This window comes from Chiloscyllium plagiosum, chromosome 2 (genome assembly GCF_004010195.1).
Source record: "Chiloscyllium plagiosum isolate BGI_BamShark_2017 chromosome 2, ASM401019v2, whole genome shotgun sequence".
Lineage (NCBI taxonomy): Eukaryota > Metazoa > Chordata > Chondrichthyes > Orectolobiformes > Hemiscylliidae > Chiloscyllium > Chiloscyllium plagiosum.
Genome location: NC_057711.1, coordinates 30,041,208 through 30,068,195, shown reverse-complemented (window position 1 = coordinate 30,068,195; position 26,988 = coordinate 30,041,208). Strand labels below are relative to the sequence as shown.

The following is a 26,988-nucleotide window of genomic DNA, read 5'->3' as shown; positions in this document are numbered from 1 at the left end:
TGGAGTCAGCTCGCTGCTTCCTCTAAATGACCCCCATGTTGGAAACCACGCACCAACATTGCAGGGCAGGCTCCATTGGCACTGACCATATGCTTCACATACCTATGGACATTGGCATCTCACATGTGCCAGCCTCTAAAGCCCTCATGGCACAACTCCAATCCACTTACCCGACACTTCAATACTGCACCAGCAACTATCATTGTAATATTGCAGTAAGGACACTGTGTGCTCAAGAACACATACTCCAGCTCATGGACTAGACCAGTCTGCAGTTTTGAGCTCTTGGCTTGCTCTGATAGTGCTCCCTCACACTGAGCCTACCTGTATGCTTACAACACCCCTGCCTTGCTCTGAACTGGTATTGGAGCATTGACTTACTCTGCTGGGACCCTCTGAGCGAAAGCTATCTCCTTTAACTTGACTGCGGACTGTTGACAACTACAACAAGTTTCCTTCCTTTGTGTCTACAGCACAAGACAGCAGTATGTCTGTCTGAGGGCAAAGTGCAGAAAGGCAAGGCAAGATGATGTGAGGCTCAAAGTGAGTGAATGCTATTATATATAAAAGAACATAACTAGGAGCAGGAGTTGGCAATTTAGCCCCTCAAGCCTGCTCCACCGTTTAATATGATTGATGATCTCATCTGGTTTTCCACTTTTCTGCCCACTATCAGAATGCTTTATCGCATGCCTAATTAAAAATCAATGTCCTCCTTTAAATTCATTGATCTCTGGAGTCTAGCCCATTCTGGGGTAGTGAGTTGCACAGATTCACAACTGGAGAGGAAGTAATCCTCCTTATCTCTGATTTAAATCTGCCAATCCCAAGAGTAAAGTATGACCACTCATTCTACATTGCTCTACAAAAGGAAACATCTGCTATTTTGTCTTTAGCATCTTATATGTCTCAATTAGAATTTCTCTCATCCTTCTAAATTCTAATGTGTGTATAGGCTGAAACTGCTCAATCTTCCCTCTTCAAACCTTTCATCTCTGGAATCAATCTAATGAACCTTCTTTGACCTGCTTCCACTGCAATTAGATCCTTCTTCAAGTAAGGGGATGGAAACTATATGCAATATTCTGGATTTGGTCTCACCAGTGCCTTGTACAATTACAACTACTCTTCCCTACTTTTTATATGCTATTGCTTTAGCTTTAAATGCAAAAAAATTTCACTTATTTTCCTTATTACCTGCTGTATCAGTATGCTAGCAATCTGTGATTCATGCGCAAGGACACCCAGATCTCTCTACACCAACTGGAATGGATAACCTCACACTTATCAACATTACAAATTTTGGCCATTTGCCAATCCTGTCCATATAGAGTCATAGAGATGTACAATAGGGAAACAGACCCTTTGGTCCAACTCCTAACTTAATCTAATTCCATTTAACAGCACTTGGCCCAAATCCTTCTAAAACCTTCTTATTCATATACCCATCCAGTTGCCTTTAAATGTAATTGTACTGTCCTCCACCACTTCCTCTGCCAGCTCATTCCATACACACACCACCCCTGCATGAAAAAGTTGCCCCTTAGCACAGTTTTAAATTTTTCCCCTCTCACCCTAAACTTATGCCCTCTAGTTCTGGATTCCCCCATCCTAGGGAAAAGACATTGTCTGTTTACCCTATCCATGTCCCTCAAGATTTTATAAACCTCTATAAGGTCACCCCTCAGCCTCTGACACACCAGGGAAAACACCCATTTTTAATTTTTTTATTTATTCACTGAAACTTGCATTCCCACCTATTTTAGTGTCGTCTGCAAATTTGGCTATTGTATGTTTTATCCCTGCATCCAAGTCATTAATACAGTTTGTAAATAGTTGGGGCCTAAGGACTGAACCCAGTGATACTCTATTGGTTACATCTTGCCAACCAGAAAAAGACCCATTTATCCTTACTCTAGCTTTTTGTAGGTTAGACTATCCCCTATTCAAGTCAATAAATTATCACTAATCCCATGTGATCTTATCTTGATAGTAAGTGGAGAGATCGGAGATACTGGAGGGCCCAGTTCATATACTGGGTGTGTGTCTCTGAGCAGCATTCACACTTCTTTCAGTTTTCTTTCTTGTCAGGTTACCCACCCCAATTTCCAGGTCAAGCCTCTCAACACCTAGTTTGTTTGCCAAGTTTAATAAGACAGAAAGCTGATTATTAAAGTGGTGAGTCAACAAGTCATTTAACAAACAACTCTCTTGCTGCTTCTTAGCAAGAAACTTGTCATGCGGGTTGTATAAAGCATAAAGAGCTCCTCCCAATGTTGGGATAGACCTCAGCAGACTTCTTGTCCTATTCTGCCTCAAATCTCTCAGTAGCTTGTGTCACTCAGACCTCTACAACATTTCACTCACATCCCTAATGATAAAGCCCAGAATGCCCTACGTCTTGACTGCTGTTCAGAGAAGCTCCCCTGCCACCTTCAGGTATACCTACTTATGTCTGAAAACAACCATTGACCACTACTCTTCATTTTCTATCACGCAGCCAGTTTTGCTCCATATTGTCCCTTGTATTCCATAAGCTCCAAATTTGTACACAGATCTAGAAAATGGCTCTTTTGGAAGTCAATGTACATGCTTCAGCAGCATTACCCTGAGCAAACTTCCCTTTGCTGCATCAAACAATTTACCCTTAACAAAGGGTGCTGGCTTTCCCCCATTTACTGGTATTAGTGCAAGTTATTAATTTGTCCTGAATTATCATTTCTAGAATCTTCCCCACTACTCAGCTAAACTGATTGACCTGTAGTTGCTGTGTTTATCTTTATATCCTTTGTTTGAGTAAGAGTGTAACATTTGTAATTCTCCAGTCCTTTTGGCACCACCTCAGAGTCTATGGCAGAAAGAAATTATGGTCCATGCTGCTACAATTTCTACTTTCACTTTCAGCAATGTCCTTGAATGCATTTCACTTGGTTCTGGCACCTTATCAACTTTAGGTACAGCCAGTCTACCTCATAGCTCCTTCTTATCGATTTTTAAACACTGAGTGTCTGAACTCCTTCCACTTTCACCATAACCAGAGCAGTACCTTCTTTCTTGGTAAAGACTGACACAGAATATTCATTAATACTTCAGCCTCTTTCCATGTTTCATGTATTCTCACCTTTCTTGCCATAGTGGTTTATTTTGTTGCTTATTTCTGCATTGTTTAATGCTTTCTTGCCTTAATACATCTTTTAATGAAGTTTCACCCCGCTCTCTACACTGAATTATGAAGACTGTCATATTTCTTCACACTGCTGTATGAAGAAATAGGGCGGTACGGTAGTTAGCACTGCTGCCTCACAGTGCCAGAGACCCAGGTTCAATTCCCACCTCAGGCAACTGTCTGTGTGGAGTTTGCATATCCTCCCTGTGTGCGCGTGGGTTTCCTCCAGGTGTTCCAGTTTCCCACAGTCCAAAACTGTGCAAGTTAGGTGAATTGGCCATGCTAAATTGCCCATAGTTTTAGGTGTAGGGGTATGGGTGGGTTGCTCTTCGGAGGGTCGGTGTGGACTTGTTGGGCTGAAGGGCCTGTTTCCACACTAAGTAGTCTAATCTAGTCTAAAGACTTGCCTAATTCTCTATGTTGTCTTCTGCAGTTTCTCCTCTCTGTGCTGTTTTATGAAGTCTTGCCTCTCTCTCGATGCTGTTGTGTGTATCTTTGCCTCTTTCTCCATTCTCCAAATTAGATTACTTAGTGTGGAAACAGGCCCTTCAGCCCAACAAGTCCACACCAACCCTCCAAAGAGCAACCCCCCCACACCCATTCCCCTACATTTACCTCTTCACCTAACACTTTAGGCAATTTAGCATGCCCAATTCTAGGAATTTTCACCTCAGTGTTTTTTGTTTGTTTCTGTGCTGCTTTACTAACACTCTCCTCTTTCCACTTGGATTTATGAAGACTCATCACTCGGTCAGTGCTGAACTTTCATTTATCTCTCCGTTCTGTTTTATGCACTCCCCCCTTCTCCATGTTGTTTTATGAAGGCTGATTTCTTGGTCAGCACTGTTTTATCAAGCCTCACCAATCTCCACATGCTGTTTTATGGAATTGTGCCTTTTCACAAATTTATAAAGTCTCACCTCTCTGTTTTATGAAGCCCCTCCTCTCTGTGCTGATTTATGAAATTTTGCCTCTCTCTCTCTGCACTGTCATATGAAGGTTTACCACACTCTTCATTGGTTAATGTAGTCTTTTGCCATTCTCTGCCTTATTTTATAATGTCTCTGTTTTACTAATCCACTCCACCTCTCCACATGCTGTTAGGTACAGGAAGCAAATGCTGCCTAGATTGTGGGCACTCAGTGCCTGAGGACCTGCTGAATGCAAACCCTTGCTGTTGGTCCTGCCAATACTCACCAACTTGATCTGTGCCAATTCTCAGCCATGGGTAGGTACAGTATGGGCAGTAGTTACTGCCTCCCTTTACTATCAAAGAGCTGCCAGCCTTTGTTAGTAGGCTTCCCACCATCAGGGATCAGTGTCACAGTTGGGGTGTTTGAGCTACTGAGAGGTGCTGAAGAGGCTAGGGCTATTTTCTCTGGAGTGTCAGAGGTTGAAGGGTGATCTCATGGAAATTTATAAAATCATAGGGTGAATAGTCAAGGACTTTTTCCTGGGATTGGTGGTGGGGGAAAAGGAGTCCAAAATCAGAGAGCATAGGTTTAGGGTGAGAGGGGAAATATTAAATGTCAGAAAGATATTAGACTCCATGTTATACCCTTCTCCTAGAGTGATGATAAGGACACTGCAGAGGCAACTTAATTTTCAGTTTAAAACAGTAGAAAGCTAGCAGAACTCTCTACTTTTATCCCCCCTTCTCCCATAGAATCGAAGATCTTTACCTTTTCCTGATAAGTTTAAATTATCATCCAAAAACCATCAGATCTGACAGCAGAGCTACACTGAAAACTGGAGGATGCTTTATTCCAATAGCAGTGTTGGACAGAAATTCATCTCCGAAATCAGACTAATGAATGGAGAAAAGAAAGAAAGAAAGACAGAGATAGGCGATTCCATCAAGTTATTGTGGAAACCAATCCGCAGGGCAGAGAAAATTGAACAATGTACAAATCTGACTTTTCTTTCAAAAAAAAAAAGCAGAGCACTCAACAGTTATGCCTCTTTGGCAGTACTTTCATTCTGGGTCAGACTGACCTGGGGTCATTTTCCACCTCCTGGACTTTCAACTCATTATCTGACACTGCAATGCTGCACTGTCAGAGGACAGTCAGATGATACATCAAACAGGCCTCAGCAGCCTTCTGGATTGTGTGTAAAACTAAAATGTATGCCTTAATGAACATGTAAAACAGACAATCTGCCCACTTATTTAATTGCTATCTATGGGTGTGTTCTGGTGCCTTAAATTCTGGTGTAAAAGGTGCTCTATAAATGCAAGACTATTCTTTTTCTCTTTCACACAAGAACATGCAATTTTATTAAAATAATTGAAGGAAAACATTTCCAAATTAGTGTAACATTGTATGTTCTAATCAAATACAACTCAAACTTTCAGAAAAATCTCTATTGTATATTTTAATAAAAACAATGTGCGCTTATAAGAGTATAAAGTCAGTAAAGCAACATTACATTAAAAATTGAAAAACATTAATGTACAATCTTTATATAAAAAACATTTTAAGGTAGAACTTTACATTGTACAACCAAGATTATGTGGTGAAATAATTAAAGACTTTAATGAGAACATTTAGCAAAATTTACTTAAGATATATAACTCATAGTTGAGAAAACTCAAATCTTTTCCCCTGCCGGTAAGCTGCATATCCAAGTATCAGAGATTCAAGAACTATATAAATAAAGCTTCCACCTTAAATTAGCATAGCCAACTTTAAGGTCTAAATACCTGACAATAAGCAATCAATCATAGTACAATAATGACTGGCACAAATAACAAAAGAAAACTGCTACAACAAAGTCATATCAAAAGATTGCAATAGTGAGAAATACCCTTGATAGAAAACCACCTTGAATGTTTGAACAAAGTTTTTCCACAGCTTTAAGTAATACCAGTTGCCCTTGACAGATCTTGAATGTTAAGGCCCAAGACTTTTGTCTTTGTGTGGCACAGGCAAAAGGTTGGAGACAAAAATCAGGCACCATCGCCTCTAAGTGTCCATGGTAAAAAATTATTTAAATCTTAGACATTGGATGCCAAATGAGGCATTTTGAAGAACATCTGAGGCAAGGCAATATGGCCACAGAGAGAAGTAAAATATTCCACTATATGGAAGTTAGAAGCCCCAGTTAGAAAGGCAGGCCCATATTTAGCACCAGTGTAGGAATTAAAACTCAAAACTAGTTCAGCATCTGCTGCAAACCAGCAACAACATTCACACCAAATGAGGGGAGAAAGTATCTAAAGTATCCATTTACCTTGGAACCCAGGAATAAAGGATGTTAACAAAGTAGTCTTTGTGCAGCCTGCACTTCAGCACACCAAATTTTATAGCAACACTTTCATACATTTGAGTTGCCACAGGCCAACTGCAGATAGCAAAAATTGTAAAAGCTGCTTGTGCACCCATAAGGGCTGTTACAGTAGAAAGCCTTCAATTGGCAGTTTTGACCTAAACTCATTTATCCTTCCCACAGTTCAGAGCAACAAAAACCTCCATAAAAAGGTACAACTTCTAAACCAAATTCATCTGTTATTAATCAATTTGTCTCAAAATAAACAGTGTACCTCAGGAGATAAATGAGGTCTGCCATTTTAGCTATCTCTTCTGTAACATTGTAGGAAGACTCCAGTATACAGAAGCACTGTCCTGCAGTGATTAATTGTACCAACAGCCTACACACCTCAACAAAGTGTTCGTATTTTTTTGTTATAAATTTCCACAAGATTGGAGTTCTAATATATGTAAATCACCAACTGAGTTTATTGCATTAACAGGGCATGTGAGCAGGTCATTGATAGGACATTTGATTGTCGATGTGCTTTAGCAACAACTGCAGTTAACTTCTTCACTTCAAGCTTATTCTCATTGGAGTTGAAGAAAAGAACTCCACAGAACACAATTATTACCAGGCATTAAAGCTGGCATGAGATTGAGGTAAGTAAAGATGTTTAGCTTTATCCAAGGATCATCATAAGACACTTTAAACCCCATTCCCCCACAGGACTGAGGATATAGAGCAAGACTCAGGCAATTATATCTCAGTTTCAGGTCTCATCAGTGTCAGCATGCATACTGCATATGCTCCATCTATTGGGTAGATTGCTTGTGCAGATTTCTGTGCAAAGCAGTTTCTAGGAAATACAGCTCGGCTTTGCACAAGTTCCTATATCAAGGAAGTTGTTGCACAACTTCCTGAAACTAGACAACAAGTGGCACAATCACATGTTCTGAACTTGATTTTTAAAATTTGTTCACTGTGGCAAAGGCAGAGAGTACAAGCATTCTCAATGTCGATCTGACTTTGTAATGCCTTATGGGATTTAAGCTGGGCTTCTTCATTTGGCCTATCAGAAATTGACACATTCAACCACACAAGGATTCAGAATAGATTTTCACACTAAAACAGATACCGCTTGGCTAAAATGTAAGAAAACATTTGGCTAAATTATGACTAGCAATTGGTGAAAGGCAGCAAAAATGGATTTATTCCAATAGATTTACAGCCATATTACTGACCGGGTCTGGTTTTCCATACCAACTTGACTGTTGTAACACTAATTTACTTTGTTTTGCATTATACTAGAAATTTCTGCATCAAATACTATATTTAAAAATCTTTCTTGTTAAATAAATATGCACTAATACCCGCATCAAAACACTTAGTTCAATCAACCCTTTTCTATTTCTTCATATATTAACATATCATAGGAGATGCAACTTTCTGATTTGATCCTAGCACCGTAACTTTTTCACATATCTCCTTTCCTCTCAGCAGATTGTGGTACATCAAGCCAAAATGTTTTGGTCCCAATTGTTGCACAAATGGAACACAACCATATGGTTTTGATGCAATAACCTTAATATGGTGGCATTTCTTAGAGCAATAAACAAAAGCATTAGCATTAGAGATGGGTGGGTGAGTGGGTGGAGAGAGGTAGACAATGAAATCCAAATGGGGAGACACTTGCATTAGATTTAAATTGATATAACAACCCCACATTTTGCCCATACATATTCTGAGCAATTTATACATCCCTACTTGCAAAAATCCCCATCAGCTTACTCCAGACTACATCACATCTATTATATTTTAATAGAAAGAACTGATATTTTACATTTTTGTTATTCCTAAGCACTTTTGGGTTTCCATTCCAGTCTAGAAGTCGGCCAGATGTTGAATCAAAGCAACTCTTAACCAGATGTATAGACAAATAACTCATCAGTGCAGATTAGGAAAGATACAAATTGAGATCCAGTAACAACTTGCTAGACTGCAATTTAACAAAGGTCCAACTCCGAATCGAAAACCTTTAGGTTACTTTGTATATATCAATGTACATAAGGTTTCTATCTATAGATAATCTGGTACTGTGAGTTTAACAATATCATGCATATCATGCAAATGACTGATCTTCCCACTGCACTTTCAATATAAACCATCATCCAGCATTATTCCCGTGAACTTTCAGAACTCCCGTTCCAAGTAACATTCCTAACCATCCACCCTCAAATCCCACTGGCCCTGCCACTCAAACTGCTAGATCCAATTAATTGTTTCAGGTTTTTCAAACTCAAGAATTACAGATGAGGGCATCAAACCCCACACTTAAATACTATCCCTATAGAAACTTGCAGAAATGTAATTGACATAGAAAACATTGTTGATAGAGACTACAACAGTATATTAAAAACAAACCTATAGCTAGAGTACAATGCAAAAAGATGAGTCAAAATGTTGCAGGTATTTAACATGACATGAAGATGAAAGAGGGATGTACAAAACTGGAGTACTGAGGAAGGTAAAACCAAAAATCACACTGAAAATTCACGGCTTGGACAACACATGGGAGCAATAAGTGTCCATAGAAACAACAAGATACACATCCAACAGGAAGCCATCTTAATCCAGAGGGTGGACACATTCTGAGGTTCAAACAAGTTTTCTAAATTAACTTCATGATACCTGTGAACATAGAAACATGATCGAATTTAGTTATAAAAGAGGAATCAACTTTGAGCAAAGTTAGGACAAGTAAATTTGCTACTAATTTCATGGGCTGTTCGGCAATATGATAAATTTTCAGAATACTTCCTTCTTTCCTTCAGATAGAGTAAAAATTTCTGTATTTTAATTTTTTAAGTGTTTCATCGGTGTTCATTATTTAAAAGTTAAAGTGAAAGTGTGCACTGGAAAAGCACAGCAGGTCAGGAGGCATCGGAGGAGCAGGAGAATCGACGTTTCGGGCATAAGCTCTTCAGGAAGACCACACTTTTCGACTCTGATCTCCAGCATCTACAGTCTTCTCTTTCTCCTAGTCATTATTTAAAATTCAACCACACAAAATTGTTTGCCCACCTGTTTCTTGTAACAACAACAAATTTGGCTAGAATGCATTTTTCATCCAAGTGATTAAGACATATTGCAAATTGCACATATTAAGACAATTTTAAACAATGATCCCAATGGCCTCCACTACTTTGCCAACTTGAAAGTTACACATTTATCTTGAATCTCTTTCCTATTAGTCAGCAAATTATCTATCCATATTAATGTACATTACCTCCAACATCATGACATCTTAGTTTGTGCAGTAAGTAAACAAAAAGAGTAAACAAAAGAGTAAACAAAATGATCTCTGTTATTAAATATATGATTGAGCCTAGGCTTTTGGTCGTTTCCTTCCTCATTAAGTCTTTGTTTTTCTAATGCCTGGTGGGTAACACAAGAAAAAACCTGCAGGATTATTAGAAGAAATATGGAGGTGGGAACTAATTGGTAGCTCAGAGTTAGCACAGGCAGTGGGCTGAATGACCTCCCATTTTAATGTTGGATTCTGCATTTGGTATTCACCAACCACATTACCCTCAATGTTTCACTCTAATTTCTATCTTACCTTCAAATCACATTCTTTCCAAAATGGTGGACATCAAATTTCTAGTATCCTGGGTACTGGGCAAGTAAAAGTCATCGTAGTGCTACCAGACCTTAGGGTTGCTCTCTCATTAAGAGAGACATGACTGGAGGTGAGTTAACCAGAGTGTCATCACATTTCAGGCAAGGAGAGAGGCTAACAAGGAGACTCCTTCATGGTAATCTCAGCCAACTTGCACTGTTGGCATTACTCTGCATTGCAAACCAACCGCCCAGTTAACTAGCTTACCCACCCCCAGTAATGGACAATGTAGATTCCTATGCCAGTCTAGGTCCAACTGCATTTCAATCCCATGAATGGGAATGACATTCGGTAAATGATAAGACCATAAGACAAAGGAGCAGAAATTCGGCCATTCAGCCCATCAAGTCTGCTCTGCCATTCAATTATTGCTAATAAGTTTCTCAATCCCGTTTTCCTGCTTTCTCCCTGTAATCCTTGATCCACTTATCTATTCCGGTTTAAAATGTACTCAATGACCTGGCCTCCATACTCTCCTCATCTCCATCCTAAAGGTCTTCCCTTTACTCTCGGCTGATATCCACAATCCTTCAGCAAAGTCTAAATACAGACTTGAACATAACAAAGAAAATGCAAACAGAAACCTCAGGAGTCCTTTTCTTGGCTGAATAACAATTTTGTAGCAAAAATAAACAGTATGCAGTACGCTTCCACACACCAAAAGATTTTGATTCATTCCACAGTTACACAAATTATTTTTATGTTCATCTATATCATTCCTAGTTATATAAGTAGGAGTAGTTACAGATTAATTTATGTGCATAATCTGGCTGAAGAGACAAATTTATCCAGACATTCAATGGCATTTTTTAAAAATATTCTTCACGGCGAGCACCACAGGAAATCTAACTGGGCATGTATATGTTATCGCTGCAATCCCTACATTAAAACCATCACTACGGTTCAAAAGGACTTCATGGCTGCAAAGTGATTTTGTCGAGGTTTTGGTATGCTGCATATGGGAGTCTTTCCTTCCACACTTTTACAGAAATTTTAAAGAAATTAGTTGCTGTTTACTTACTGAAACCAGTTTGTTAATGTCATCATCACATACAGGGAACCAAGAAAAAAGACAAAGTGGAAGAAGGAGTAACTATACACAACGCCGCTGTTCTCATTGTGGATCACCTTCTGGATTCCTTTCTCCGCTCCATCGACTTTATAGTTACCTGCCATATGAAGGTAGACACGTCACTGTATGAGATCACAGAGCTATCACCTTTATGAAGTACAACAAACAGCAATGAGGGGCCCACGCTTACTATTCAATCCACAAGCCAGCTCAGACTGAATCTGATACTATTGCAAGATGTCACAAAAGGACAGAGGCACAATATAAGCTCTTGTCAACTAAGAACGAGGGGTTCTGAGAGAACATCACAGCTCCACAGTGATGCAAGACAGATTCTTGGCTGCAAACCATCACTCCTTAGGATTTGCAGAAGGTGGCTGGTTTTACATTGGGCAAGTGCCAAATGGCGGTCAGGCATCTCCCCATCTTCAGGTGAGGTTATGGACAGAAATTTTAAAAATCTAAGCAGATAATTATTCCAGGGACGTTTTCCCACACTACCTCTGGTTCAAAAATATCATTCACAATCAAAAGTCCAGGAATTGTTCATTTTGCCTTATCAGAGAGTTAAAGGAGCCCAAATCACATATACCCTGTGGTGGTGGAGACGTTTAAAAAGGACTTTTAAAAGAAATTTTTGATAAATACATTTTTTAAATTACACAAAGAAATCACATCTGTTGAACAGTTTCCTTTCAAACTTTATATACCCCATGCCTAACTCTGGCATTTCATGCTCAATGTGAAAGAAACTTTAGTTTGGTTAATTAAAGACAGAAGTGATAAACTGTAGCTCTGAAAAGGAAAACAGCAACTAAAAATAATAGTTTGTGGTCTCTACTGAAAACTGGCATTTAAACACAAACGTTTCCTTTCAAAATAAACTATAACCAAAACCAAATTAAAAAAGGACTTCAACTTGAATCCTATTGTCTGTTATGAGGGGATTACTTAGACTTCACATTTGATAACTTCCACAATGCTGTTCCTGAGACTGAAGATAGTTTGAGACGAGGTGATGGTGTTGTGATATTTTCACTGGACTAATAACATGCTGCAGATCCAGGTTCAGTTCCTACCATGGCTGAGAATGAAATTTGAATTCAATAACTGGAGTCTGAAATATCTAACGTGACTATGAAATCATTGTCGATTGACATCATGAGTATTCTTCAAAAAGGAAACCTTTGCCTGGTAAGCTTTAGATCTGGTAAACCTTACTTGGTCTAGCCTACACGTGACTCCAGATCACACAGTCAGGAGGTTGCCTCTTATATGCCCTCTTCAATGGAGGAAACCATTCAGTTGTATCAACTGCCAAGGAATCTCAAGAAAGGGTCTGCCAGATTTCATTCCTATGCATCAACTAAAACAATGGAAACAAACAGCAACAGCAAACAGTGTCACATCAACCCTGCAAATTCCTGCTTCCCAACATCTGAGGATTAGTGCCAAAACTGGGAGAACTGTCCCCATAATTCAGTCAAACTCATTGAATCATACCTTTCACCAGCAGCATTATCCCTGGGTACATCATGTCCCAGCAGCATTATCCCTGGGTATATCCTGTTCCACCAGCAGGTGAAGACACAATGGTAAATAATCAGGAGGGAGTTACTCTGAGAGCCCCTTACATTGAATGTGGACACCATAAATTCTCATGGCATCAGCTCAAGTATTAGCAAGGAAACCTGCACATTGCCATGTGCAGGTTCCTCTTGGAGGAGTACTGATTCATCAGCCACTTTGAACACCATTTGGAGAAGCATAAAGGTGACAAGGGCACAGATTCTACTCTGGGTGGGGGATTTCAATGTCCATAAGAGTGCTTTGAAACCAGCACTAGTGCTCGAGCTGGTCAGGTCCTAAAGGATGTAGTTGCTTGACCAGATCTGTGGCAGGTGGTGAGGGAACCGACAAGAGGCAAAAACATACTCAACCTCATCCTCACTATTCTGCCAGCTGCAGAAGCCTCTGTCCTTGACAGTATTGGCAAGAGTGTCTCCACAAGGACTGAGTGGCCAAAATCTCATTTCATGTTGAGAATACCTTACATTGTATTTTGTGATATTATGACAGTGCCAAAGCAACAAACTTCGAACAGATCTAGTAACTAGAGACTGGGCATCCATGAGGTGCTCTGGGTCATCAGCATCAGCAGAATCATACTTCAACACAAACTGCAAATCTTGTGATGGAGCATACCCCAACTCTACTGTTACCCTGGTTCAATGAAGAGAATAACAGAAGGCATGCCAGGAGCAGCATCAAGCGTAACTAAAGGGAAGCATCAACCTGGTGAAGCTACAAACAGGACTATTTGCATGCAAAACGCTAAAGTAGCCAGCAACAGACAGAGCTAAGCGTTCCCACAACCAATGAATCAGGCTCATCTTTTGCACTGGTGTGCTGGGCTCCCCATCATTGAGGATGGGAATGTTTGCGGAGCCTCTCCCTCCAGTGGGTTATTTAATTGTCCAACATGATTCACGACCAGATGTGGCTGGAATACAGAGCCTTCGATCAGATTGATAGTTGTGGCATTACTTAGCTCTGTCTATCACTTGCTGCTTACTCTGTTTAGCTTAACTAGTTGGTTACATCTCTTCACCATCAGTGAATATTAAAAACAAGTACTTTTCCAACATCGTACCCCTGTGGCATTTCAGAGTTTCCGAACATTAAAAAAGCTGATCTTAAAACTCCTCCTTATCCCAATACTCTCAAAACTGCATTGGTTTCGGATGGAGCACGCATGACAAAACTGTAGCAGCAGAATTAATGAGTAAAGAAGGGGAAGCCTCATTGACTCAGCATAAAACATTACACAACTTGTCTTATACAGCAATGCCTAGATCCACATATTCAAACGAAAGAGGATGTGAAGAGCCCTAAATTACTGTCTGAACTTCACTGGAAATATGCTTGCAAAATCTGAAATCCCCAATATAATGGTGACATTCTCCCCAGAAGAAACAAAATCGCCACTGACTGCAACTCCAGCCAGTGGAAGCAAAATTGCACATTGTTGGGATCATAAAGCAGGCAATTTTGCATTTGCTGATTACAGTAGATCTGCAAGTTAGGTTTGTCATAGATGAGACAAGCAATTATGATTTTGCCTGCTTTAGATTACTAGCAATGACTATTTTCACTGCCAATTTGTGTGTTTACAAATTTAAATAATGGATGATTGGACCTTACCTTCCTCATCTGGTGCAAAGCAGAAGCAGCAGCGAGCTTCCTGTAAGATAATGAGGAGTTACGTTAAAAGGCTGCTCATATAATCACACAGGATTTTGGACAGAACTGTATCATTCCAACATATGCTAGGATTGAATGATTCACAGCACTGGATTAACAAGTCAGTTGATAGTACAGAACGTGAGTGTGGTTAGCAAAACGTTGAAGCTTTTCACTGGGTCATACAGCATGGAAACAGACCCTGTGGTCCAACCAGTTCATGCCAACTATAATCCTAAATTAAACCAGTCCCACCTGCCTGTGCTTGGCCCACATTCCCCCCAAACATTGCTTATTCACGTATTTATCTATATGTCTTTTAAACATTGCAACTGCACCTGCATCCATCACTTCCTCTGGCAGTTCATTCCACACTTGAACATCTCTGTATTGAAAATAAATGGCTCTCATGTCTTTTTTAAAAACTTTCTCTTTACACCTTAAAAATATGCCCACTAGACTTAATCCCGCACTTTAGGGAAAAGACACCTGCCATCCACTTTATTTATGCCCCTCAAATTTATAAACTTCTAAAGGTCGCCGCTAAACCTTCTATGGTCCAGTGGAAAAAGTTCCAGTCTATGCAGCCTCTCCTCATAACTCAAACCCTCTATTCCCAGCAACATCCTAAATCTCTTCTGCACCCTGTCCAGCTTAATAATACTCTTTTCTTTTCATCTTGCATTTTTGGGACAGAAGCAAGAATGTAAAATTTCGAGGTGTGCAGCATTTCACCATATATGAAAACATGGAACAGTACAGCAAAGTACAGGCCCTTTGGCCGATGATGTTGTGCCAGCCTTTTATCCTACTCTAAGATCAGACTGACCTATATGCCCTTCCATGTGCCTATCCAAAAGTCGCTTAAATGTCCCTAATGTATCTGACTCTACTACCACTGCTGGCAGTCCATTCCATGGACCTATCACTCTCCCAGTAAAGAACCTATCTCTGACATCTCCCCCAAACCTTCCTCCAATCACCTTAAAATTGTGGTCCCTCATGATAGACATTTCTGCCATGGGAAGAAGTCTCCGTCAATCAATTCTATCTATGCCTCTCAACACCTTGTACACCTCTATCAAGCCACCTCTCATCCTTCTTACACTAATTAGCTCCTTCAATCTTTCTTCATAAGACATTTCCTCCAGTCCAGGCAGTATCCTGGTAAATCTCCGCTGCACCCTCTCGAAAGCTTACACATCTTTCTTATAATGAGACGAACAGAACAGAATACAATATTTCAATTGTGGTCAAACTAGGACACTATAGAGCTGCAGCATAACCTCATGGCTCTTAAACTCAATCCCCCTGCTAATGAATGCCTTCTTAACAACCCTATCAACCTGGGTGGCAACTTTGAGGGATCTATGGACATGGACCCAAAGATCCCCCTGTTCCTCCACACTGCCAAGAATCCTGCCTTTAACCAGTATTCTGCATCAAATTCGATCTTCCAAAGTGAATGACTTCACACTTTTCCAGGTTGAACTCCATCTGCCACTTACGGGCCCAGCTCTGCATCCTGTCAATGTCTCATCGCAACCTACAACAGCCCTCTGTACTATCCACGACTCCACCAACTTTTGTGACATCTGCAAACTTACTAACCCACCCTTCCACTTCCACATCCAAGTCTTTTATAAAAATCACAAAGAGCAGAGGTCCCAGAGGATGCTGGTTGCTAGGGCAAGTTAACTTTGAACGGTCAAGGGGTTGCCAAGGAGAATGAACCAGGGAACCATTGCCTCCCCTAGGATTTTGGTTCATTCAAAAAAAAAAAGGTGGAATGAGTGGATAGGTTCCTTTCCCCCCAAAAAAAAATAAGTTCCCATGTGTGAAATTACGCAGTTTCCAGCAAATATAACAAAGGTAGAATACGAGCCTGACTGATTAGAGTAATTTTTATCACACTAAATTGCAGTATCACATGAAGTATCAGACATTATACTGTACAATTAAGGGATGAGTACAGTCTGTATTTAGTTTATTGTGAACAGATAAAGAAGCATAATAATAAAAATCTGGAACTCTGGAACAAAAACAGAAATTGCTGGAGGACCGCAACAGATTTGGCAGCATCTGTAGTGAGAAAGCAGAGAAAACGTTTACATCCAGTGACCCTTCTTCAGAACTGATGGCAGCTTCGAAAAGGAGGATGCATATGCTGAAAATGGGGTGGGGTTAGGGGTAGAGGAGGGAGTGAGAAGTGGAGATGGATCCAGAGAGAAAAAGATAGTTATGCAACGGGAAGGATAATGGTGAGCCAGGAGGAAAGAAGAGCTGCTAATGGGGCCATGAGAACATATAAATGAGCTGGCTGTGCTTAAAGCAGGCTGTGTACTGACAGGGCCTGGGGTGTTTGGGTGGATAAAAGGACATGGAAGGTAGAATTCAGGCTGTAAAATGATTTAACTCGATATTAATCCGTGAAGGCTGCAGGCTTCCCAAATGGAAAATGAGGTGCTGTTCTTCCAGCTTGAGCCGAGCTTCACTGGAGCACTGCACCAAGCCTGAGACAGAAACGTTGGCCAGAGAACATAGCGATGGGTTGAAGTGGCCAACAGGAAGCGCAGGGTCAATTTTAGAGTCAAAATGTAGGAGCTCCGCAAAGCAGTTAACCAGTGTATGTTTAATCTCTCCAATGTAGAGGAGATAACATTGTGAGCAACAAATGCAGTAGATGAGATTGTATGAAGTGCAGGTAAAGTGCTGCTTTACCCAGATGATGTGTTTGGACCCTTGGATACTGAAGAGGGAGGAAGTAAAGAGACAGGTGTTTCAGGGGAAGGTGCTGAGGGAGGTGTGAGGTGATGTTGGAAGTGGAAGAGGATTGGATCAGTGTTTGGATGGAATGGTCCTGCTGAATGCTGATGAGAGAGGAAAGGGGAATGTGTGTCTGATGGTGGCATCCTGCTTAACGTGACAGAAATGCCAGCTTATGATCATTTGAGTACAGACGATGTTGGGGTGATAAGTCAGGAGCAAAGTGATCCTGTTGGTGTTTGGAACAGAAGAGAAAAGGGTAAGGGTAGAGGTGCAGGAAAGGGGTTGGACTTGGCTCAGGACCCTGTTGACTATCACAATGGGGAATCCTTGGTTGAGGAAAAGGGTGGACATGGTTGCAATAAGTGGAAAAACCTGAAGAGGCATACTGCTTGATACAATTTATCAGTTGCTGAGATATATGTCTGATGTCATGGCCTGCAGTAAACTAATGAATTAACCCAAGTTTGCTACCTTCAAACCTGTGAAGTGCCCAGTCTCTCCCAAATTACCCTGAAAGGATAAAGTGCCTTAAAATTTGAATAACTGGTTAAGCTAGCCATTTCACACTGCTACTATGCAGTAGGAAATCCAGTGATATTCAGTATTAACAGGATGCTGCAAACGAGGCAAAAAGGCTTCCACCTAACACAAAGAAATGAATAATCAGATTTGTAATTGTCAGTACTGTTGTGAAGCCAGCTATGCAGGTTGTTTGTCTCAACAATTGGTGGATCATAGCAAATATCACATCCTTTCGATTGGCAGAGGACTGAGCATATGCTTGGAAAATTCAAAACATTACGCCTAATTTTAGACGCAACTGTTATTGGACAGCATATGCTGATCAACCCCAAATGTGTTAACAAGTAATTGAAGTCCATCAGTCTGGCTTGCAATGTGGCTCACTTACACTTGTTCGAAGTTTATATAATCATATGCCTTTTTCTTCTACAGGCAAAAATAGTGTGTCTGGGTATTGCAGCTTTTTTTGAAATAAAGAAAAACATTGGGTAGTAACAGCTTTGTGGTACATTCTCCATGGCAACACCAACTAGAATTGACTTGCCAACCAAACAGCAACCTTTTCTATTGTAAGTCCTCAACATTCTTTCATTTATCCTAATGAGTACAAGACAAAAATGTTGACAGAATGTAAACAACTTTACATTAACTTGTAATTTGTATTTTCAGTAAAAAAACAGTAGTCTTTCTTCCTTAGTTTGATGCCCTTCCTTCATTCTTCAGTTCAGGGCACAATCCCACAGAAGGTGTACAACAGGCATTCAGTCATAGCTATAAAGGCACTGCATTGTCCATAAACAAGACAGTGCGCCCATCCTTCAATCCTTAATGCTCCCACTGTGGAGTGGGAAGGAATGAGAAAATAACATACTGCTTAGGGATAAACACAAGTAAATCTATATTCCCCTATAGGACAGCATAATGCAATTGATTCTTGACACTTATTGATATGCTCATGGTAAGGGCATTTTCCTCTCCTGGACTACAACTGTTCAATACAGATTTTTGCAAGACCAAACATGGATGTTCAGCTTTTCGTAGTTGAATTGCTGATAGTTTGTTCTGATCTCACAATCTACATAAAGACTGGCAGACTGCATATCAGTCCCAAAGTGAAAACAGCAATGAGGATCATTACACAGTGATGATGTTCACCATGTTTTGAAAAAGCTTACTCAACACTTTATTCAAGAGATTGCAACACTGGGACTTTTTCTATTTCAACACCATTAACAAGAGCATCATGCAAGCAAGCTGTGGGTAAATTAGACCTCAAGTTTGCAACTATAATGTATAAAATATGCAGATAGAGTCAGAGGGATTTTACAGCATGGGAAAAAGAATAGTCATTTGGCCTATCATGTCCCTACCAGCCATTAACACCTTTCCATTCAAACGCTATTTTCGAGAACTTGACCTGTAGCCTTGAATGTTATGGCATTTCAATTGCGCATCTAAATACTTCTTCATTGCCATGAGAATTCGTGCCTCTACCACCAGTGAGTGCGAGATACCCAGCACCCTCTGGGGGAAGACAGTTATCCTCAAATCCCCTCGAAACCTCTGCTTCTTACTTTACAAATGTGGCCCCTAGTTATTGATCCATCTACTCAGGAGAGAAGTTTCTCCGATCTATGTTTCTGATACTCTTGAGGCACTGGCGAAGGCATGACTACAACTGCATATTAACAGGGTGTCTCTCTCTCTCACACACACACACACACACACGTTTATTCTGTTTGAATGTCTGCATCAACAGGAATTTCTCACTAACACACCAGACATACATCTATAATTAAACATACTCCACCCACCAAACCCTTAATATAAATATTTTGCAGGGAGTAAACTAATAAATTCCATTAAAATAACAATTTTAAAAATAAATCTTAAAAAAGTGTACTACCAGATCATAGACAGAAACTTTGCACAGGTTTCTTTGGAAATATATAACCTTCACTGTAGATAGACTGAATAGGAGGTTGAAAAAACATCAAGACACACCCAGGATCTATAATATCATTCAGACTTGAACTGACCAATTTTCAATCTTATGCAATTAGCAAAAAATGAAATGAAATCTTCTTTGGGCCTACTTTCTGAAATTGAATTAAAGCTGGAAAATCCCTTCCTAACATCAAGTCAAGGCAGATTTTTACAAAAAGTTCATTTTAAAAGAACTAGCTAGTCATTTATCTTTTTTTTAAAATGACAGCTCTCGCTTAGCTAGTGATTATAGTTACAAATGAAGAAAATGGTATCTGTGAAAAAAAATCAACACCACTTTCTAAGATATTTTAACTGAATGCTACAAAATAAAGATACCAACAAACAACTTTTCTTTAGCTCATACAATTCATTTTCCATTGCATGCCCCAATAAAATCAGTGCACCCTGGATAAATATGTTCCAGTATTTGCATGGGACGTAAGTCAGTGAATCAGCACTGGAATGTGTGTGAATTAACAGCACACCAGGTTGAAACAAACATTCCACTTTGGCAAATCAGATATATACTTACAGTTGGCTCAGAGTTTCGAACTGTGCTCACTCCCAGGGTGGCTGAGCTGGAACGTGTTGTTGAAGTTAGACTAAAAGAAAGAACAAAGAAAATATTTTTTTTTTTCCAAATGATGTTGGGATTGTTGGCATTCTACTCGAGAATCCATTAATCACAAAGTCTCAACAGAAGTATGTCACTTCTCCACTCCCACATTTTTCCAGATTGTAACAGTGTAAATATATTTCAGTATAGAGGCCAAATCCTCCCCAAGCCATGTGTGTTCATTGTCTAAATGTGTTTCTTAGTTCCATCATTAAAACATTTAATTTACATAACATGCCTCCTCCAGCAGCTGCTATACAGCTGACAGCATCTCTTCTCTACTTTTTATTTCCACTTGTCTTCTAATTCCATGAATGAATTTTAGAACAGTCCATGACAGCCAACTTCAGGCCATACTGAACACCCTGAAAATTGACTGAGATTTGGACCAAGTCAACTCTGTTCCTAAGCAGGATGTTTATTAGTAATTGGACAGAGATAATTGGAATGCAAGGGCCTCCCACTTAACACGCAGTGACTGTTGGTTTGTAAATATCAACAGCAACTTTCTTTAACCCCCTCCCCTTTGTGATGGAAGAGGTGTCTTTGACGCGTTACTGATGGGACCTTATGAAAATTTATGTCAGTTTATACTTCTACAGTTAATAGGACCAAATCTGAAGCAGTCCAATAATTTTTAAACTAGCTGCTTTCAGACATTATGCTCTGCATTCCAACCCCAATTTTTTTTGGAAAACATTTTTATTTTAAAATGTAAAAAAAAGAATCTGGAAAAACAAATCAAGTCAGGGTTTTTCACACAGGGGGTGGTACGTGTATGGAATGAGCTGCCAGAGGATGTGGTGGAGGCTGGTACAACTGCAACATTTAAGAGGCATTTGGATGGGTATACGAATAGGAAGAGTTGAGGGATATGGGCTGGGTGCTGGCAGGTGGGACTAGATCGGGTTGGGATATCTGGTCGGCCCGGATGGGTTGGACCGAAGGATCAGTTTCCATGCTGTATATCTCTATGACTCTATGAGTCCAAATGACTGTGACCTGGTGTTTAAGATGCAGCATTCAGGGATTATAATGTTATTTAGAACTGTTCTCACTCCACTCATCATCATGTACATTCCATCACAATGAGATGAAATAGGTTGTCCAACTGCTAATTCTAATAATCTTTAAATACCATCAACAACATTTATATTCATTTCTGATATAGTGGATGGGAGCTTGTCCATGCATACATTTAATTTAAAAACTTGGAAACTTTATTTCATGTGCTGCCTCCAATTTTGCAACTCAAGTCCAAAATTAGAATTCAGGCATTTAAGAGGGCATTGTTTCAATTTTTTAAAAAAGTTATCCAATGTACAGAGGCATGAGGAAAAGGCAGAGGACGGCACAGAGCCATGAAATGCATTGAGAGAGCTGGTGCAGATATAATAGGCTGAATGGCGTCCTTAATCAGAACACTTTTGTAGTTCTGCGAATGCCCTGAAAGCTAGTTTGCATCAATGGAGTATTTGACTGGAACGGCTTTATCAAATCTGTGTGACAAATACGAGCAAGATCAATGCAAATAAAAGTCTGAACCTGTAACCATACCCAGATTCTGTTTTTTTTTCTCCCTGTTTTGAAGAGCAAAGTAATAGATGCACATACCAGGCATAGAGCACGCAGCCATACATGATAATGGCTCCCAGCACAGAAACAAGCTTGTCATCTGTTTGAAGGCCTTTGCCCAATAACTGAGGAATGCATATTGTAGTGTTCACTCCTTGCTTCATGACTGAACAGAGAGTAAAAGACATTGAACATTATTAAATCTTTAGAGAGACAACAAATCCATTTAAAAGCAATAATAATTTAGTGAAAAAATACATAATTGTTTTTAAACCAAGTTTGCAAGTACCATATTCTGGAGGAGAATTGGCCAATGCAGAGAAGGTAAGATACATCACATAACAGCTGATTACTCCTGACTGGAGAAGGCCTGAGTTAGGCTGATCTGAAACAGAATGCAAACAGGGAATCATTTAAAAGAATAATGCAAGACAATTGGCTAATGTATGAAATACATACAGCAAGGACTAATATACTCAGCGAATTTTGAGAAGATTTGTAGCTCAGGTTGTGGTTCTGGATGTAGGTTTGCTCGCTGAGCTGGAAGGTTCATTTCCAGATGTTTCATTACCCTGCTAGGTAACCTCTTCAGTGGGCCTCAGGCGAAGCACTGTACATGATTCCTGCTTTCTATTTATACGTTTGGGTTTCTTTGGGTTGGTGATGTCATTTCCTTTGGTGACATCAAAGACATCTCAGAAATGACTGCCAGACTACTCAGACCCCTTGGCATCATGGTAGCCCACAAACCCACCAACACTCTAAAACAGCAGCTAATGAACATGAAAGACCCTATACAGACAACAAGCAAAACTACTGTCATTTATAAAATACCGTGCAATAACTGTAACAAACACTACATTGGTCAAACAGGCAGAAAACTAGCCACCAGGATACATGAACACCAATTAGCCACAAAACGACATGATCCTCTCTCACTAGTATCCTTACATATAGATAAGGAAGGACACCACTTCGACTGAGACAGCACATCCATCTTAGGACAAGCCAAACAGAGACATGCACGAGAATTCCTAGAAGCATGGCATTCCAACCGGAACTTTATCAACAAACACATGGTGTTAGACCCCATCTACCACACCGAGAAAAAGAACAGGAAAGGACATCACCACAGGAAATGACATCACCAACCCAAGAAACCCAAACATATAAATAGAAAGCAGGAATCATGCACAGTGCTTTACCTGAGGCCCACTGAAGATGTTACCTCATAGGGTAACAAAATGTCTGGAAATGAACCTTCCAGCTCAGCGAGCAAACCTACATCCAGAACTAATATCTTCACTTTAATTAAATAGAATAGGGGTCAGTTAGCTCAGTTGGCTAGAGAGATAGTGAATGGATCAGATTTGTGCCAACAGCATGAGACTTGATCCTGTTGTGGTTGACTGTTGGAATATTGCATGCAATTCTGGTCTCCTTCCTATCGGAAAGATGTTGTGAAACTTGAAAGGGTTCAGAAAAGATTTACAAGGATGTTGCCAGGGTTGGAGGATTTGAGCTGCACGGAGAGGTTGAACAGGCTGGGGTGTTTTCCCTGGAGCGTCAGAGGCTGAGGGGTGACCTTACAGAGGTTTACAAAATTATGAGGGGCATGAATAGGATAAATAGACAAAGTCTTTTCCATGGGGTCAGGGAGTCCAGAACTAGAGGGCATAGGTTTAGGGTGAGAGGGGAAAGATATAAAAGGGACCTAAGGGGCAACTGTTTCACGTAGAGGGTGGTACATGTATGGAATGAGCTGTCAGAGGATGTGGTGGAGGCTGGTACAACTGCAACATTTAAGAGGCATTTGGATGGGTATATGAATAGGAAGGGTTTGGAGGGATATGGGCCGGGTGCTGGCAGGTGGGACAAGATCGGGTTGGGATCTCTGGTCGGCATGGACAGTTTGGACCGAAGGGTCTGTTTCCATGCTGTACATCTCTATGACTCTATGTCAATGCAGGACAGGTCTTTTTGCCCTACCTGTAGTACTTGCTGTGGTTCAACAAATAACCAAGCACATGCCTTCAGGAAAAAAACTCATGAGAAAGCAAATGAAAGGAGAAAAATCCTACTCAGAACGGTGTTCCCTTGTGATTCACATAAAAACTTTACTTTCAATCAATTAGCATGTGACTCAGTTTATCAATTTAACAAATTCACCAATAAAGTTGCAGTAATAATATACAGTCTTACTCAGAAAGCTTAGAACAAACCAATCAGGAACACTGTTGTTGCCCATCCCAAGTTGTACTTGAGAAGGTGGTGAACTGCATTCTTGAACCACTGTAATTCATGTGCTGCAGGTAGTCCCACAAATGCTGTTAGGAAAGGAACTCCAGGATTTTGACCAAACAATACTGAGGGAACAGCAATATATTTCCAAGTCAGGATAGTGAATGGCTTGGATGAGAACTTGGAGGTGATGGTGTTCCCGTTCATTTGCTGCAGTGGTTCTTCTAGACAGAAGGAGTTGTGGGTTTAGAAAGTGCTTTGGTAAACCTTTGATGAATTTTTGCAGTGTGTCTTGCTGATGGTACAAACAGCTGCTACTGAGCTTCAGTGGTGGAGGGAGTAGATGTGGTGCCAATCAAGTGGGCTGCTTTATCCTAGATGGTGTCAAGCTTCCGGAGTTTTGTTGGAGTTGCACCCATCCAGGCTAGTGGGGGGGGGGGATATTCCATCACACCCCTGACTTGTGCCTTGTAGATGGTGAAGGAGCTTTGGGGACTCAGGAGATGAGTTACTTGTTGTTCTTAAAAGCTGCCAAATCATATTGGCACATGGCAGATTTTATGTTTGGTGACATCAAATATATTTGAGCAGAGAAGCGAGAGAAAAAAAAATAAGACTTGCCAAACAGGAGCAAGTTTGTGTGTAAACTATGCCTATGCTGCTGGCTGCAGTCTCAGCTGAAACTTTTATCATTGGATATATAAAGATATTAGTAAAAATACGATTCAAATTGTCATTGCGTCACATGAACAGAATTAAAGGATATGGAAATATTTAAATTTTGATTTAAACATATAGTGTTCTGGGACAGATGTCCCAGTCAGTCAATTGCTGTGTTAAACATTATTTAAGGAGATCTCTACCACCTTACTCGAATGTTTCACACTTCAACAGCTGTGGCTGCAGAACCTTTAAAGACTTTTAAGCAGAGGTAAATGGATACGTAATTGAGATTAAAAATCTGATCAACTATGATCTTACTGAATGGCGAAGCAAGATCATAGGCCTGCGTGACCTGCTCTTTGATAGGGTTTTGTATTGAATGTGTTAGGGAAGCTGATGACTGAAGCCGTATAAAATGGCTAAAAGTAGTTCTCAGCTGACATAAAATGGCAGAGGAAAATGGTTAGCCGAAACAGCAGCTTCCACAGTCGGCTGTTTGAAATTAAACTATAAACAAGAATAAACAATGGTGAGCTGCATTGATAGAAGGTGTATATCCAAGTAACTAGATTAAGATAAAGAGTGTTATGAAATGTATGCAATGGGCCCTGTTGAACAAGTAAACAAGGTACAGCCTTGAACCAGGCTGGTCCAAACTCTGGTACTCATCAAGGGATGGAAGGGGAAGGGTCTGACCATCCACTGATCACATGATATTGAGACACCAAGGTAATTGGATGAGCAGTTAGAGGAGAGCCAACTGACATGGGTTGAGTATTTAAGCTGCATGTTTTCCCTTGTTCAGTGGCGAAGTCCCTGTAGAGCCCAAAGAACATGTCCCCGGTGGTGTAAAACAATAAACTTTTTGATGTTTGAAGTGGGCTTAGATGTCAAATGATTCATTTAGTCATTCCACTGCATCAAGTTTGTAATACAAACAAGCAAAATATATCCATATGCACTCTTAAAATTTGGGTCGCATGACAGAGTTGACCATAAAATCATTGCTTCCAAATAAGTTTCACTCTGAGACTTATACAAAAGATGTATACAAATCAAAGCATCAGACACTGACAATTTGTTTGAGACTGGCATGTTGGATGTCACACACAAGATGCCAAATCACTAATGTCTGCACTAATGCCAAAACCCACTTTGCCACACAAAAGGGATGTCTGTTTTACAACAGAAATGCAATAGATTAACTTTTGGAATGAGTAGCAGAACATGTAGTATTATGCATCAAGGACAGCAACGAATTGTGCTAGTACAAAGCATGATCTTAGTAGAAACATTTCTAACCTTGATAACAACTTATGTAGGACAGAGTGCACACTTATCCTCACTACCCCACCTTGCTAAATACTCTACTGTGTGGCTTTATTTGATGATTTCCACTTCAGAGATAGGTTTTAAAAACTTTCCCACAATCTAATTCAATTTCCAATCAGATTGGATTTCTTTCATTCTGAACAGCACATATGATTTTCATGTTTTGTTCTTCTACTGGAGAGTTATGTCATCTTTCTAACATGTCTCAGAACAATGACCAGTTATTTCTGCATGGGAGGAGGTAGCGCAAACTAACAATTTGTGATCACTTCTGTCACAGTGGGAACACATAATCAAGTACAATGAATACATGGTTTCATTTTTAAAAAGTAAACACTTGGGCCACATCACTCTGTTGGGGCGTGGGAATTGACAATGTGCAGATTAATTATGGAATGGGAAAGTAATGAAATTTTGGTTACATTACAAAATAGGTTCTGAATAATGAGGTCAACTACACAAAGACAGGCATGAGACCCAGTCCTGCTTCCTTCAAAACACAATCCAATAGGAATGGCAACAAGAGATATCGTACAAACTAAACTGGCAAATAAAGAAAGAAAAGAAATTGACACCATTAACATATCAGCCACTTAGCATGCGTAAAAATATAAAGGACTGGATTTCCCAAACTGATTATTTCTAAAAAAAAAAGGCCCGGTGGCAAAGTGAGAGAGGCTTGTATTTCTGAGCGGAGGCTCTGTTTAAGGTCCCTTCAGAAATGCAAAGCCATCCTTACATTCTGTCAATTCTTTCATGACACAATGCACCCTTTTCACAGCAGTCAGGTGCCAGATATAAAGACCCTCAAAGTCTCTTTGACAGCTGCTCTAATTTGGTAAGTGCATAACCCAAGTGTAATGTTA

The 26,988-nt window shown here is 40.1% G+C and overlaps 1 protein-coding gene across 2 annotated transcripts in view; it reads right to left on the bottom strand.

Annotated features, from left to right (window-relative positions):
• Nucleotides 1–5,524: 5,524 nt before the first annotated feature.
• serinc5 (serine incorporator 5) overlaps nucleotides 5,525–26,988 on the bottom strand; it is a 76,508-nt gene continuing 55,044 nt past the window's right edge. For both annotated transcript variants that reach the window (XM_043706685.1, XM_043706692.1), the window contains exons 7-12: nucleotides 22,176–22,271; nucleotides 21,926–22,052; nucleotides 20,228–20,297; nucleotides 14,377–14,416; nucleotides 11,122–11,269; nucleotides 5,525–9,109 (exon numbers count right to left, since the gene is read on the bottom strand). In XM_043706685.1, coding sequence (XP_043562620.1) covers nucleotides 8,959–9,109; nucleotides 11,122–11,269; nucleotides 14,377–14,416; nucleotides 20,228–20,297; nucleotides 21,926–22,052; nucleotides 22,176–22,271 — 632 coding nt within the window. In that variant the 3' untranslated portion in view covers nucleotides 5,525–8,958. The remainder of the gene's footprint in view (nucleotides 9,110–11,121; nucleotides 11,270–14,376; nucleotides 14,417–20,227; nucleotides 20,298–21,925; nucleotides 22,053–22,175; nucleotides 22,272–26,988) is intronic.